The sequence below is a fragment of the Eurytemora carolleeae genome, unplaced genomic scaffold (assembly GCF_000591075.1).
Source record: "Eurytemora carolleeae unplaced genomic scaffold, Eaff_2.0 scaffold40, whole genome shotgun sequence".
Classification (NCBI taxonomy): Eukaryota; Metazoa; Arthropoda; class Copepoda; order Calanoida; family Temoridae; genus Eurytemora; species Eurytemora carolleeae.
This window is the reverse complement of record NW_019396035.1, coordinates 437315-451559: the sequence shown is the minus strand read 5'-3', so window position 1 is coordinate 451559 and position 14245 is coordinate 437315. Positions and strand designations below refer to the sequence as shown.

Genomic DNA, 14245 nt, shown 5'->3' with positions numbered 1-14245 from the left:
GGGGGGGGGGGGGGGGGGTGTAAAATCACCTTTTCTGAAACCCTGAAATCATTCCATGCTCGGTATGGAAAAATCTAAAATACCTCAGAACTTAAAATAATTAAATGATTTATATTCAATTCAATATGCTAAACAAAGATGAAATCATGTGTGATATTATAATCATGAAATCCATTAAAGCACCAATTTAACCCGCTTGTCATTGAAGTACACTTTGATCCCTGGAAGTGTTATCAGTTCACGGACTGTACCACAGACTATACACAGATTGCTTATCTCCTTTCACTGGGTGGGCTACGTATGCCTAAGTTGACCCGGCAAAACATGCTACGCTTTTACTATAGGCCACAATTGTTGAACATAATACCCATTCAGGGGTTAAGTTTTACAACTTTTAAAGAAATACTCCAATTTTAAACATGAACCTAACATTTATGAATTCAGTCTTTTTTTGGAAGATTTTGTGTTTCGTATCCAAAGGATCCTTAAATATCCCAGAATACAGATGTTTACTGATTGGTCGTGTACAGCACTTGTTCACAATAGAACATGCTGTGGAAAATATCGCTGATTATCGATCTCTGTAACTCTCTTATCTCGGGACTGTACAATTCGTACAATTCTGGGTGATTTTGCGTACATAAGCTATTTATATTTATTTATTTATCTATGAGGACACCCCGTAGATAAAGTAAATAAAATCCGCATCGAAAAATATATATTTTTGATGAGAAAAAGGAATTATTGATGAAGAATGAAGATGAAGGAAAAGATTAATTACAACCCAACCAAACATGTCAGATATTGATCCTGTTAATATATTATCTGACATATACATAGTATATGCATAACCATTACTGTCATTAGTCACAGCAATTCAAACTGAAAGGTTATTCTCCATAAGAAATTGGTTCAAAACTGTTTGTGGAGATTCGCGCCATTTATTTCCGAAGTACCTGTACTTATTTCCGTGAGATGTTTAGAAAGATGAAAATTAGTATAGTTTTGGTGAATTATATTGACTCTTTGTGAATTATATTGCGGGGTGCTTTGGGGTCATGCATGGAACTGATGGTCACTGGGTGGTACTGTGGAGTACTGGGTGCATATTGAGGGAAGGACGGGATAATGGGGGGGGGGGGTATTGTGGGATACTGCAGTTACTGGGTGGTACTGTGGGGTACTGGGTTCATATTGAGGGAAGGACGGGTTGATGGGGGTGTTATGGGATACTGCAGTTACTGGGTGGTCCTCATGGGTACTGGAGATAATAGGGGGTATTGCTGGGTACCTCACAGTACCCCACAGTACCCAGCAATTACAAATTTGCGTGGTTGCCATCCCTCCCTCCATTAAGTGAACAGCTGGTTAGTATTAAACCAGATTTTTCGTGCATGAAAATTGTGCAAAACTAAGAAATTATACTAAGAAGTGCTTCTGACTGTACTTACATATTTTCATCAAAAATAAAAATTCTGTTTGGTTTGGCAATTTAGAAAAAAACGTGTCGGTTAAAGAAAGTTTAATGAAGTATATGCAATCACCCATTAATTTAATCAAAATTTAAACCTTTTAGAGTTTATGGGACGTTTTCAAAAAAAAAATGCTAAAAAAATATTTCCGACACCCCTAGGCTTAGTACGTCAATAAGATTCACCAAAACATACAGTCCTTTAATTATCATACAGGGAAATTTTCATCTTTCTGAACATCCCGGGGTAAGTTTTTACAGGTTCTTTAACCTTATTATTTTATTCATCTAAAATTGCCCCCTACTCTTTCTCCTAACTACAGATAAAAAAGCATACAGGATGTTCCACGAAACGAGGGAGGGAACCCCGGACGCCATGAGCCTCTGCTATGCAGACACGAGCTCCCCAGATTTGCTAGGCAGACTGAGCCTCCAATATGCAGACCGTGCCTCCGCTATTTTAAAATTTAAATTCTCGAGTTAATATAACAAAATACCTCTAGTCTTGGCATTTCCAAAATGTGGTCTACCTTTCTTGTGCTTTTAATATTACAGGAGATTTCGTTCAAATTTCGTTCAAATTTGGTTTTATTTAATAAAATTGAAATCTGAACGAAATTCTCCGGTAATATTTACAACACAAAAAAGGCAGACCACATTTTGGAAATACCAGGACTAGAAAAATATTGTGGTTATCTCAAGAATCATACATGTGAAAGTAGGTTGACGACTGAATGTCTCAAATAAATTCAAAGTTCAAAGACGACTTTCAAATCGTCTTGCTACTGTCATGTTTCTTGGGACACCCTGTATATGCCACACCCCTCCTGAACAAACAAAAAAGCTTGAGTAAAACACAAAAGTTGACTCATCCAAAGTGAAAAGTTGTATATTATTTTGACTTTTTTTTTTTACCTTTTAGGACTTATTTTGGCAGACAAAACGTGTCTTTAGAACTAATGATATGAATTGACCTTTGATTAAATATTTGTTTTTATTTCTACAAGTAGCATGTTAAATTTTTTTATTGCTTTTGAAATTTTTCATAAAAAGTACTGGAACACATGTAAAATTCAAGATTAAGGTAATATACTCCAAGGTTTAAATGATCAACTCCATGGTTTAGAGTGACAAATCCGTCATTATGTTTTTAAATACAACTTCTCCAAATCTTTAAATATTCTTTTAAATGGATGAACAAAGATATTTCAAATTTATTTCTTCATTTTTTAAAGAAAATCCAAAAAATAACTTCATATTGAACAAATAAAATAAAATAACGTATATATTCTTTGGTATAATGCATGGTATAATGCATAAATAAACATAGGTTAACTATAGTTTAACCTTTAGTTCAACAAATTAAAATAAATATTTCCTATTTGGTTGAGATTAATAAACAGTAGGTTTAAAACATTTCCAAGAATATCTTGGTAGAGCAAAGTCCTCACTCCTCATATTGAATTATATTTCCCCTTTAAGCCTAAAAATATAAAATGTGTTTAATATAAGGGTGTAAACATTTTTCAAAATTCATTCTATTTTTCAAGAATACCGAAGCTGTGACTGAAAATATGCTTTTTAAAAATGGTTGAAACTAAAAAAAAAAATTTTTCCCACATCTTTTAGAATTGTAAATACTTGAAAATCAACATAATCTAATTTAGTTTCAGTCACAGATAAGGATTCGGGATTATATTACCAATAAGCTTTTGGAAAAGTTTAACGGAGTGTTAAGGAATTTGTCCTGGAATACGCCTCTCAATCAATATGTGTATAAAGATTTTAGTATAAAATTGATGGATAAAACAAGGTCAAGAGAAAATTAAAAAATTTTACCTGCAATTAAAGGCATTCTTGTCGATCATATCCGGGGCATGTAAACAGAACACTGTCGGAACATACAGAATGTACACATCTTAGCATAGTTTTTACCAGTCTAGATGTGTGTTTGGTCTTCCATTTCTCTTTTCTTATCCCTAAAATCTTCATAAATTATGTTTTTTTCAGATGAACGTTTCAATGTACATTACACAATACGATGAGTCATACTACGACAACAAGTCAATAGAATGGATATATCTCAAAAACATTTAGAAAAAGGAAACAATTTTTTTTATTTAATTCATGTTTATCTAAAACCTTCCCAGGCCAAAAACAAAATTTCTTGCGTGTATGTGAAAAATGAGTACAGGGATCCTTATTTTTAAAATTCTTTTTAAGACGCGAATCACTTCTGATTTATTTCTATAAACTTTTAACAGGTTTCTGTGCCGTGTTAAAATAAAAGGAAAGTTTTTGTTCCCTTACGTCGTAGCCGAGTATTATTAATTTTTACTTAAAAAAAACAATATATTATTCCTATAAAGATTTATTCCCAGCTAAAAAGTTTTTTTTTTATGTTTTTAAGCATAAAACGTCAATAGTTTGGGCCATAATATGAGCTGAGAAGAAAAAGAGCCTCAAATAAGGGCCTAAACTTTTATGTACAGTATTAAAATAAACACAAAATTGGCGTTTAGGGCGCACCCTCCACTTGCAAAAATGTAGGCGTTTAAATGTTACTTTTCAAGCGGTCAATTTTTTCGTAATTGTAAAGCTCAAAAGTAAAAGTTTTCGGTTTTTTTCGTAAACATTAATAGATTTTTGAAACTTTATAAAAACCGACATTTTTTCCAAGCATGAGGTCGAATAAGGCTTTACGACACAAATAAGGAAATATAGCTAGGTTTCACGATATGACCTATGCCAGATTACATTTCCTTCAATAAGAAAGAATTGTTGATATTTTTTTTGACATGCTTAAAATCAAAACAGTTTAAAACTGATGATAATTTCTTTAAAAAGCTCTAAATTAGAATAGATTTGTTTATACCTTGGTCCTAGAATTCTATTACTCTCCAGTATGTTTTCCAGACTAGTCTCCAAGTGTGGGAATTCATCGGAGAAATCTGTATTTGGTATAATGTAGTTGTGTGTTGAGATCGGAGAGACGGAGTTGAAATCTTGATCGTTCACGTCCTGGTATTGGGAAGATATGTCTGCACTTAGTTGAACTACGGCACGACAGGATAGATTGGTTCTTTTTATTCCAGCAGAGACTTTCTTGTCATAGTTCGATTCAATGCTTTCAATTCTTTCTAGGTGGGGAAAAAATTCGGCGGTAGGATCAACTAATCGACAATCGTACTCAGGAGACGAAAAGAACTGCTCTTCATTCTCAGGGTTGTCTGAGAACACAGAACTGTGGTGGTTTCCTTCCCTCTCCGTGGTTTCAACAAACATGGCAATGTTCTCCATAATTTCTGGTTCCAAGGGACAACCTTCTCTCCTGCTAAGAGAACCAGTATAAGAGCGTTTGTCGCATGTAAAGTCTTTGCTTCTGTAATCTTCGAAATCTAAATTAAAATCCTGCGTTGACATGCTTACATTTGATTTGTGTTCCTGCTTTATTTCACAATTGTTCATTAGATTGCCAACAATTTCATTAAATTCATCAAGATTGGAACTTTCTCCCTCACATATTTCTTCTCCCATTATCTTATCAAGTTGTGAGAACTCCATTCCCCTGGATCGCTCTAGGGATTCGGAAAACGATTCTGCCAATTGATCAGGACTAAAATTCATGTGGTTCTCAGAGGAGAGAAGATTTATGTCAAGTTTATTAAATGATGAATCCTCCGCGATGAGGTTGATGTTATCATTAGGTTCTCTATCAGACATTAGGAACTGATTGCAGTTATCTATCAAGAAATCGTCATGTTCTCCACCCATTTCTATGGACTGGATTGCGGCTAGAGTCTCCGCGTTCTCATTGAGAATAAACTTGTGATTTGAGAGAACGAAATCCTGATCCCTGCTCAATAAATCAGGTATTCTAGATTGATCCAAACTAACATCTAATTCATGCTCTCCCTCGTCTGTCTCCGTCTCTGAGTCTAAACGAGGTTGGATGGTTCCTGTGACCTGACATTGATTTGTCGGCATAAATACAAAAGAATCTAAGGGTTGTAGGGACCAGTCAGTCTGACAACCTGTGCTGGAAACGGAAACCTTTGGCGGATTTAAACTGGATTTCCTTGTCTCAAGGGTAACAGGGAAATGTCGAACGTTACCTGAAATCATTAAAAAAATTAAACCAAGCATCTCATGTTTGGTGGAGGTAATACTTTATTCATTCAAAGTTAAAATACAACATTTGAAAGTCATATAATTTCATGCTTGCAAAACATTAAAAGAAAATTATTTTAAAATGTTTCTCTCACCTTTAACATTAGGCTGCATGGTTTCTAAGATATCAGGTTGATCAGTGATTGGGTTGGCTAAATCTCTACTATCTAGATGGACAGGAGACCTTGACAAAGAGGTTATAATCCCAGTTTCAAGACTTGGTTTCAGAGCTGAGAATACAGCTGGAATAGGTGTAGGAGAAGGTTCATCCTCAACCGTATCAATGTGGAGAGGAAGAGAAGGAGAGGTTGGAGAAGAACGTGTAGAAGGCAAAGGCGGACAAGTAGATGGACGAACAGGAAGTGTTTGAGGAGAAGTGGAGACCACTGGAGAAGATACAGGAACTGTGTTCCTCTTTACAACGAGTTGTGACGGAGATGATATTTTTGGTTGTTTTTTGTCTAATAAAAGCTTCGGGAGTAATGATACTGAGGGTTGTGAATTAATAATGGATTTGGAGTATATACGGGTAGAAGACTTTACTAGGGAAGAACTTGGGTTTGTTCGACCAGGTTTCCGATTAATTAAAGTAATATTCACTCCAGGTCGAACTGAGATCTTATTATTCATTATTGGAGGTGGAGGGTTTGCAGACCCCTGGTTTGGAGTAGGGTTGAGAGTTGTATCATCTTCTCTGGAGTCAGTCCTACATAAAATTCTTCTGGTTTCATTAGGCTTTGGGATTGATTTAATAACAGAGCAATACACAAGATGCTCTTTCTTAGAACCTACATTTTTCATGTTGGACTGGATAGGTTCAGACTTTGATTGATTTATTTTCAGATTAATCTGAGCTTGAAGATCCTGGAGAGATGTTCCAGTGAGCCCACCGCTAGCATTCATCTCACCAGCAATACCATAGGGGACAATCTCGCTTTTTGGAATCAAATACCTTTATAAATACAGATGGTTGTAGAGTTTAATCGCTTAAAGGGACTGTAAGCGTAATTTTAAAATGTAAATACTACTAGAAGGATTTACAAGGGTGCCCTTGAAACCTTAATCTGATAAGTAATTTGAAAGATATTGTCGTTTTCTAGGTTTATAATAGTGTTTAATTCTGATAATTCATAAATATTTTCATGCAATAAAAATTCGCAAGTTATTTTTAAAGAGAAACCAAAATTATCAGTTTTAAAAATTATAAGCATTGATATCTAATGAATACTTGATCAGACAATAGTTTTAAGGGTACCCTTGTGAATTGAACTTTGATAAGCAGGGTCATCTTAACTTTGATATGCAGGGTCATCTTAACTTTGATATCCAGGGTCATCTTAACTTTGATATACAGGGTCATCTTAACTTCAGGTACATCTTAACTTTGAAATACAGGGTCATCTTAATTTTGATATCCAGGGTCATCTTAACTTTGAAATACAGGGTCATCTTAACTTTGATATGCAGGGTCATCTTAACTTTGATATCCAGGGTACAGGGTCATCTTAACTTTGATATCCAGGGTCATCTTAACTTTGATATACAGGGTCATCTTAACTTTGACTAACTTAACTTTTGTGGAATAAGCATTAAGGATCAAAGATAATGCATCTAACGAGGGGCATGCCCGATTCACAGCGGCAACATTGGTCAATAATATGGAAGATAAAGTAACTGGCTTTTCTGGCTTACAGGGTATCATTCTAAAGAAATATGCAAGCCATTTTGTAGAGTTAACAAATGAAAATAAGAACTTTCAAAAACAAAAACATGGATATCTAATTCATTTTGGAAAGACGAGGCTTTTAAGGGCAGCATTGGGTATCGTACGTGCCCCCCTATCAATAAGGGTTCATTGAAATTACGTTTTTAGTTCTTTTAGTCGCACTTCTGTATTATAAGAGAGGAAATCAAACCTGGAAAAAAGGTTGTTTACAAGGATGGAGATTCGACCAAAAGGGCTAAATATTTATATTGTAAATAAGATGTATTATTGGTTCCTACCTCTTCACTAAAATATCTGACTAATCCCTTACCCCCGACTTTATAAGATAAAAGTGTACTACCTTGTCGTATATGATCCTTGTGAGAGACTATGGGAGCAGTACAAGTGCGGATAATTTTCTCCGAAATAAACAAATTTGCCAATATTTGCCATTCCAGGATACAGTTTCTTTCTATCCTCCTAATCAATAGAAATTCTCAGTTAATTGTGCCAGGTTATAATAGTATGATGTTCAAATGTTTAGGATAAAATAAGAATGCTTGCGTTATATATCATAAAGTTGTAAAAAACGAACTTTTCAGTAGAAATAAAACCATGGAAATCATTGCTCATTTGCATGCAGATTAAATTGAGAATGCCATTCCTGAGAGTTACTCTTGGAATCAGAATCTTCTGGACCTTTTGAAGAACTTGCTTCTGATTCTTCCGGGTCCTTTCTTCTCCAGCTTTCAAGCTTCATTATATTACGCAGATGCTGATCAGCCAAGAATGCTTCGTACTCAGGGTTCTCAGATTCAGTAATTCTAATAGTTGGATCTGAGTACGAGTTTAGGATTGAAGGTGGCCCTACTAAACCCTGTGGAAGGATTTTAGGAGAACTAATCATATTCTTAAATTGCACAGATTGGGAAGATACAGATGCCTCCGTGCATAATGACTTAGAACTGGTGGGTTCTTCGTGACAGGTTCGGTGAGTTCCAGTGGAACCTTCAAAACGAATCCGTTTTGAACCAATAGATTCTTCAGAATGGATCGTTTTCAAACCAAAAGCTTTATCTGGATGGATTGGTTTGGAATCAAGGGAATCTTCTGAATGGATCGGCTTCGGGCGAAAAGATTCATCCGGATGGATTGGTTTGGAACCTATAGATTCATCAGGAGGGATCTCCTTGGAACCTATAGATTCATCAGGATGGATCACCTTGGAGCCAATGGAATCTTCTGGATGGATCATTTTAAAACCAATAGATTCTTCAGGATGGATCACCTTGGAACCAATAGATTCTTCTAGATGGATCTTCTTCGAACCAATAGATATTTCTGGATGGAACACGTTGGAACTAATAGAATCTCCAGAACGGTTCAGCTTGGATCCAAATGACTCTTCTGGGTGGATCACCTTAGAACCAATAGAATCTTCTGGATGGATCGTTTTAGAGTCAGCAGAATTGTTTGTATTTATTGGCTTGGAAACAATGGAATCTTCTGGATGGATCGAGTTGGGACTAATAGAATCTTTTGGATAGATCGTTTTAGTGTCAGTAGAACTTATTGAATGAATGGGCTTGAAACCAATGGAGTCTTCTTGATTTAACAGGTTGGAACCAATAGATTCTCCAGGATGAACGGGGTTGGAACCAATAGATTCTCCAGGATGAACGGGGTTGGAACCAACAGATTCTCCAGGATGAATGGGGTTGGAACAAATAGATTCTCCAGGATGAATGGGGTTGGAACCAATAAATTCTTCCGGATGAATGGGATTGGAACCATTAGATTCTCCAGGATGAATGGGGTTGGAACCAATAGATTCTTCCGGATGAATGGGATTGGAAACAATAGATTCTCCAGGATGAATGGGGTTGGAACCAATAGAACTTTCAAGATGCATCAGGTTGGAACCAGTAGAACTTTCAGAATCTATGGGGTTGGGTTTGTCGTTACAAACAGTTCTCAGACTTCCACTGGTGTCGTTACATTTGTAACGACACCAGTGGAAGTCTGAGAACTGTTTGTAACGACACCAGTGGAAGTCCGAGAGCTAGTTGTAACGACACTAGTGGAAGTCTGAGAACTGTTTGTAACGACACCAGTGGAAGTCTGTGAGGTTGTAGAAAAGGCACCAGTGCTGTTTGGTAATACACCAGAATCTTGGATCAAAACTGAATCTGGATCCTTAGAATGGGAACTGCTCATATCCTCATTAACACTTATCTACGCGACACAAAAATTCTTTAAACACAGGCTAATTACAAGATTATTTTAAGAAAAGAAATGTGTTTTAGGCCACAAAATCAGCCACTACCTGAAGTCTTACACCTGCCCCACAAAATGAAAATTTAGACAAACCCCTTCATTAGGTCCAAATAATCTTTGATAAATTGACTCAAAACTGGAAAGAATTGTTCATCCTCGAAAATGTTTAATGTGTTAAAACGTATAAATTTTAAATTTATGTTTCCGTTGATTTTCAAGGTTTCACAGTTGTATGTTGCAAGGGGGGGGGACTATATTCTAAGTGATTTTGATATCTGGCTTGAGGTTGCTTAAACAAAATGTGCCCATTTCTCAAAAAAAAAATCAAGTAAACGGTTTGAAAAGCTAACTAATTCTTCTAGAAAAAAACTGGCGAGTGTGCTGAATGTTAAAGATTAACAGAAATGAAAATGTTAATTTTATTCAACAAAATAACTAAACAATAACTTTAAACCCGTTATTGGTAAAATTTTTAGGGATTACTGTGGTGAAGTCACTATTTTAAAGAATAAAAATGTTTAAATTCTTTAATGAAGAAAGAATTTTATCCTTGTTGCTGGAGTGCCTTGTTTTAAGTTCCAACGAAGGTTCCAATTTATCCTCCTCCAGTTGAACAGAAACAATGGATACTTCAGTCTCAGGATCATTTCCGTCATCCATCCTAGAACGCTTTTGCTCCGGCTCACAGAATTCGGAACATTTGGAAATTCTTTTAACGTCACTTAAGTTACATCCTCGTCCAAGCTTAGAAGTACACCTGGAGCTTAGCATGTCAGACTCATTAATCACAGGTTTCTTTATACCCGGGGGCTTTTCCTAAATAATTGCTAGATCAACAGATTAAAAAACCTTACTTAACAGTTCATCGTTCCTTGTTTTTATTTTACCTAAGAAAAGTGAGCAGTAAATTAAGTTGGGAACTATTGAACGTTAACAAAACCAAGAACTCGGATATAATTTTACTTGTCTAAAACTAGATTTATCAAGTTACTAGTAGTTAATTAGACCTAGATCTAATATAATGCCTATGCCTACCTACTTCTTGGTACCTTACCTAATAAAAATGTATTTATTAACTAGTTACTGTCGTGGGATTTAAAATAGCTGCAGTGTCTTAAGGTTTTTAATAAGGCTAATCAACTAGATACTGTCTAAGAGAAATATCTATTGACTAACTGCAGTATCTAGAGATATATCCAGTAACTAGCTGCAGTATCTAGAGATATATCCATTAACTAGCTACAGTATCTAGAGATATATCCATTAACTAGCTACAGTATCTAGAGATATATCCAGTAACTAGCTGCAGTATCTAGAGATATATCCAGTAACTAGCTGCAGTATCTAGAGATATATCCATTAACTAGCTACAGTATCTAGAGATATATCCATTAATTAGCTGCAGTATCTAGAGATATATCCAGTAACTAACTGCAGGATCTAGAGATATATCCATTAACTAGCTACAGTTTCTAGAGATATATCCAGTAGCTAGCTGTAGTATATAGAGATATATCCAGTAACTAGCTGCAGTATCTAGAGATATATCCATAACTAGCTCCAGTATCTAGAGATATATCCAGTAACTAGCTGCAGTATCTAGAGATATATCCATTAACTAGCTGCAGTATCTAGAGATATATCCATTAACTAGCTCCAGTATCTAGAGATATATCCAGTAACTAGCTGCAGTATCTAGAGATATATCCATTAACTAGCTACAGTATCTAGAGATATATCCAGTAACTAACTGCAGTATCTAAAGATATATCCAGTAATTAGCTGCAGTATTTAGAGATATATCCATTAACTAGCTACAGTATCTAGAGATATATCCAGTATCTAGCTGCAGTATCTAGATATATACAGTAACTAGCTGTAGTATCTAGAGATATATCCAGTAACTAGCTGCAGTATCTAGAGATAAATCCAGTAATTAGCTGCAGTATCTAGAGATATATCCATTAACTAGCTACAGTTTCTATCTAGCTGTAGTGTCTAGAGATATATCCAGTAACTAGCTGCAGTATCTATAGATATATCCAGTAATTAGCTGCAGTATCTAGAGATATATCCAGTAACTAGCTGCAATATCTAGAGATATGTCCAGTAACTAGAGATATATTCAGTAAATAGCTGCAGTATCTAGAGAATATCCAGTAACTAGCTGCAGTATCTCGAGATATATCTAGAAACTAGCTGCAGTATCCAGAGATACATCTAGAAATTAGTTGCAGTATCTAGAGATATATCCAGTAACTAGCTGCAGTATCTAGAGATAAATCTAGAAATTAATTGCAGTATCTAGAAACTAGCTGTAGTATCTAGAGATATATATCTGGAAACTAGCTGCGTATCTAGTATTTAATGAAACTAATCAACTAGTTACTGTCTGAAGCTAAATCCAAGAACTCCAGTAACTTGTCAACACCTAGATTAATGGTATAAATCTTTGGCTGGGAAAAGCCTCTTTGTCCCTCTTCAAAACAAAATATGAATAGAAAGATCTAATATAAGAATATAATTATTGCATTTATAATTTAAAGGTTTAGCCACAACAAACAAAACTAAAATGAAGATTTGAAGATTCTTAAATTTCCTATTGGAGATTTTTACAAAAACACAAAAATGATAAAATAGTAGAAAGATAATGAATCTATCTGAACAGTCCGAATTTATGGTTTCTTTCTTTTTCAGAATAGGTTAAACTAATTAATATTTAATTCTGAATGGATCATCAATTTTTTAGATCTGATTTCTGTCAAGGTTGGAACCGTTTTACGAATATCAAAAACTCGCATGAAAGACGACAAAAACTATAATTCGAAAGGGTTTAAAGAAAACTTCTCTTCATTTGGGTTAAAAAATAGGCAGTTAGTTGCCTCAGGAAGTTACGTGCACTTACATCGTTGAATTACAAGAAGAGAGAGATTAGTTTATATTTTATGGTTATAGGTTAGGTTAAGAAACTTTCTGGGACAAGCGCTCCGGCTAGAACAGGCTAAGAGGCCGAGCGCCGCGGAGGACAGACTCTTTCTGTCTTAAAATTTAACACGGCATGCGCAACTAACTTCCTTGAAAACTGAGAACGGTAGAAAAAGATAACTCTTTTCAATAATTGATCCCCACACATAACTCCAATTTTCTAATAATCCCGGTATGGACTGAGCCCCAATCCCTTTTCCGCAAAACTTTAAATCAGGGGAAATTAGTTCCAAAACTAATACTTGGCCCATTTCTAACACTTAGTGTTAGAAATAGGCCAAATCTGCAAAGTTATCTTCATCAAGCCGAGTTAAACAGAACTACACCATACATGGCTAAAAGTATTTATTGATAAGGTGTGAGAATTAATTTTTCGATGATTCACGTTTTCATTTTCGAACATATCCCTATTTTGAAACAATTACCGGATTTTAGCATATGTCGCGTTTTTTAAGCATATCCTGGTTTTGAGAAAACTACTAGAATTCATATCAATGTCATTTTCAAGTATTTACGTAATTACGCAATAAAACAAGATTTTTGATAAGGTAAAAGAAAAACATTACGGCATTAAGATATCAAAATATTAATTTTATTTTGTTCTTATGCAATGTTATAGATTTAACTAGAAATGCGGGAAATTGATTATTTAAAATGCAAGAAACTAAATCAACTTTATTCTCTTATTTAACAAATAAAGTGTGCAATCTTAGGTTCTAAATATAATTCAGAAGTTAATTTAGTTTTCAAAAGATATTTTTTACTTTCAGTGATTTATTTTGTAAGTTATGAAAATGAGGTTTGTTTTGAATTGCGGATTATTCACAAAAACGGGAAAGTGGGTTTTGTCTCGAAACATGAAATGTTTCAAATTCAGGATATGTTTGAAAATGGAAAACCTGACATTTTCTTGAAAACGGTTAAGAGATTCAATATAAAAACACTTGTGATGCTGAAAAAAATGTTGGTTATAGTATTTACTATAAACTTTTACTTTCAATATGGGCCGGGATCCTAAAACCCAAATCTTTCGATTTGTGCACATTTCTAGGAACAATGTCCCTTGTAAATGTAATACAACAAATCTCAGATATTATGGAGCTGTTTTTATTAGCCCATATATTTTGTAAACAAACTAATTTAGCCTGTCGATTACAGGTTACAATATTCTTCGTGGTTAACTCTGTACCTGGAGCACTTCCAAGTTACTGTCTCCCTTACAACGACGAGGACGGGGCCCTCCCCCAGAAATACTCATTGTAAAATCTATAAATATGAAAACATTTACATATAGCATAATACATATAATTTCATAATTAATAACTGTCAAGAACTAGTTGATAGGCCTGTTGCTCCTGTATCAACGGTTTCCTAAGTTGTATCTTGTGACACATAAACATCATTTGAAATTTTTATTTTAAGTAACGATTAACTATTTGTTCAACACGAAACAGTGTTTAAAGTCCGCTGTAAGTATGCATTGAAAAAAAGCAAGTGGGATTAGCGAAGTACATATTTGCGGCATTGGTACATAATCAAACCAGGGATAAACAATTTTCATTTTTTACTGGATTAAAAACTATAAGTTTTTACATAAAAAATTTATAATTAAATAAATACTTTTAAATTCATAATTT

The 14245-nt window shown here is 34.8% G+C and overlaps 1 protein-coding gene across 4 annotated transcripts; it reads right to left on the bottom strand.

Annotated features, from left to right (window-relative positions):
- Positions 1 to 2743: 2743 nt before the first annotated feature.
- LOC111698379 (uncharacterized) lies at positions 2744 to 14221 on the bottom strand. 4 transcript variants are annotated; one of them, XM_023468707.1, is made up of 9 exons: positions 13798 to 14221; positions 10173 to 10439; positions 9359 to 9581; positions 8011 to 9287; positions 7708 to 7826; positions 5737 to 6593; positions 4347 to 5586; positions 3311 to 3457; positions 2744 to 2954 (listed from the first exon to the last, which is right to left on the bottom strand). In XM_023468707.1, the coding sequence occupies exons 1-8, from the start codon at positions 13903 to 13905 to the stop codon at positions 3451 to 3453; spliced, it is 4098 nt and encodes a 1365-aa protein (XP_023324475.1). In that variant the 5' UTR covers positions 13906 to 14221; the 3' UTR covers positions 2744 to 2954; positions 3311 to 3450. The 4 variants fall into 4 exon arrangements, with proteins under 4 accessions (XP_023324475.1, XP_023324466.1, XP_023324482.1 ...); XM_023468698.1 differs by having other exon boundaries at positions 3311 to 3450; XM_023468714.1 differs by having other exon boundaries at positions 3311 to 3450; positions 9392 to 9581.
- Between the last annotated feature and the right edge of the window lie 24 nt (positions 14222 to 14245).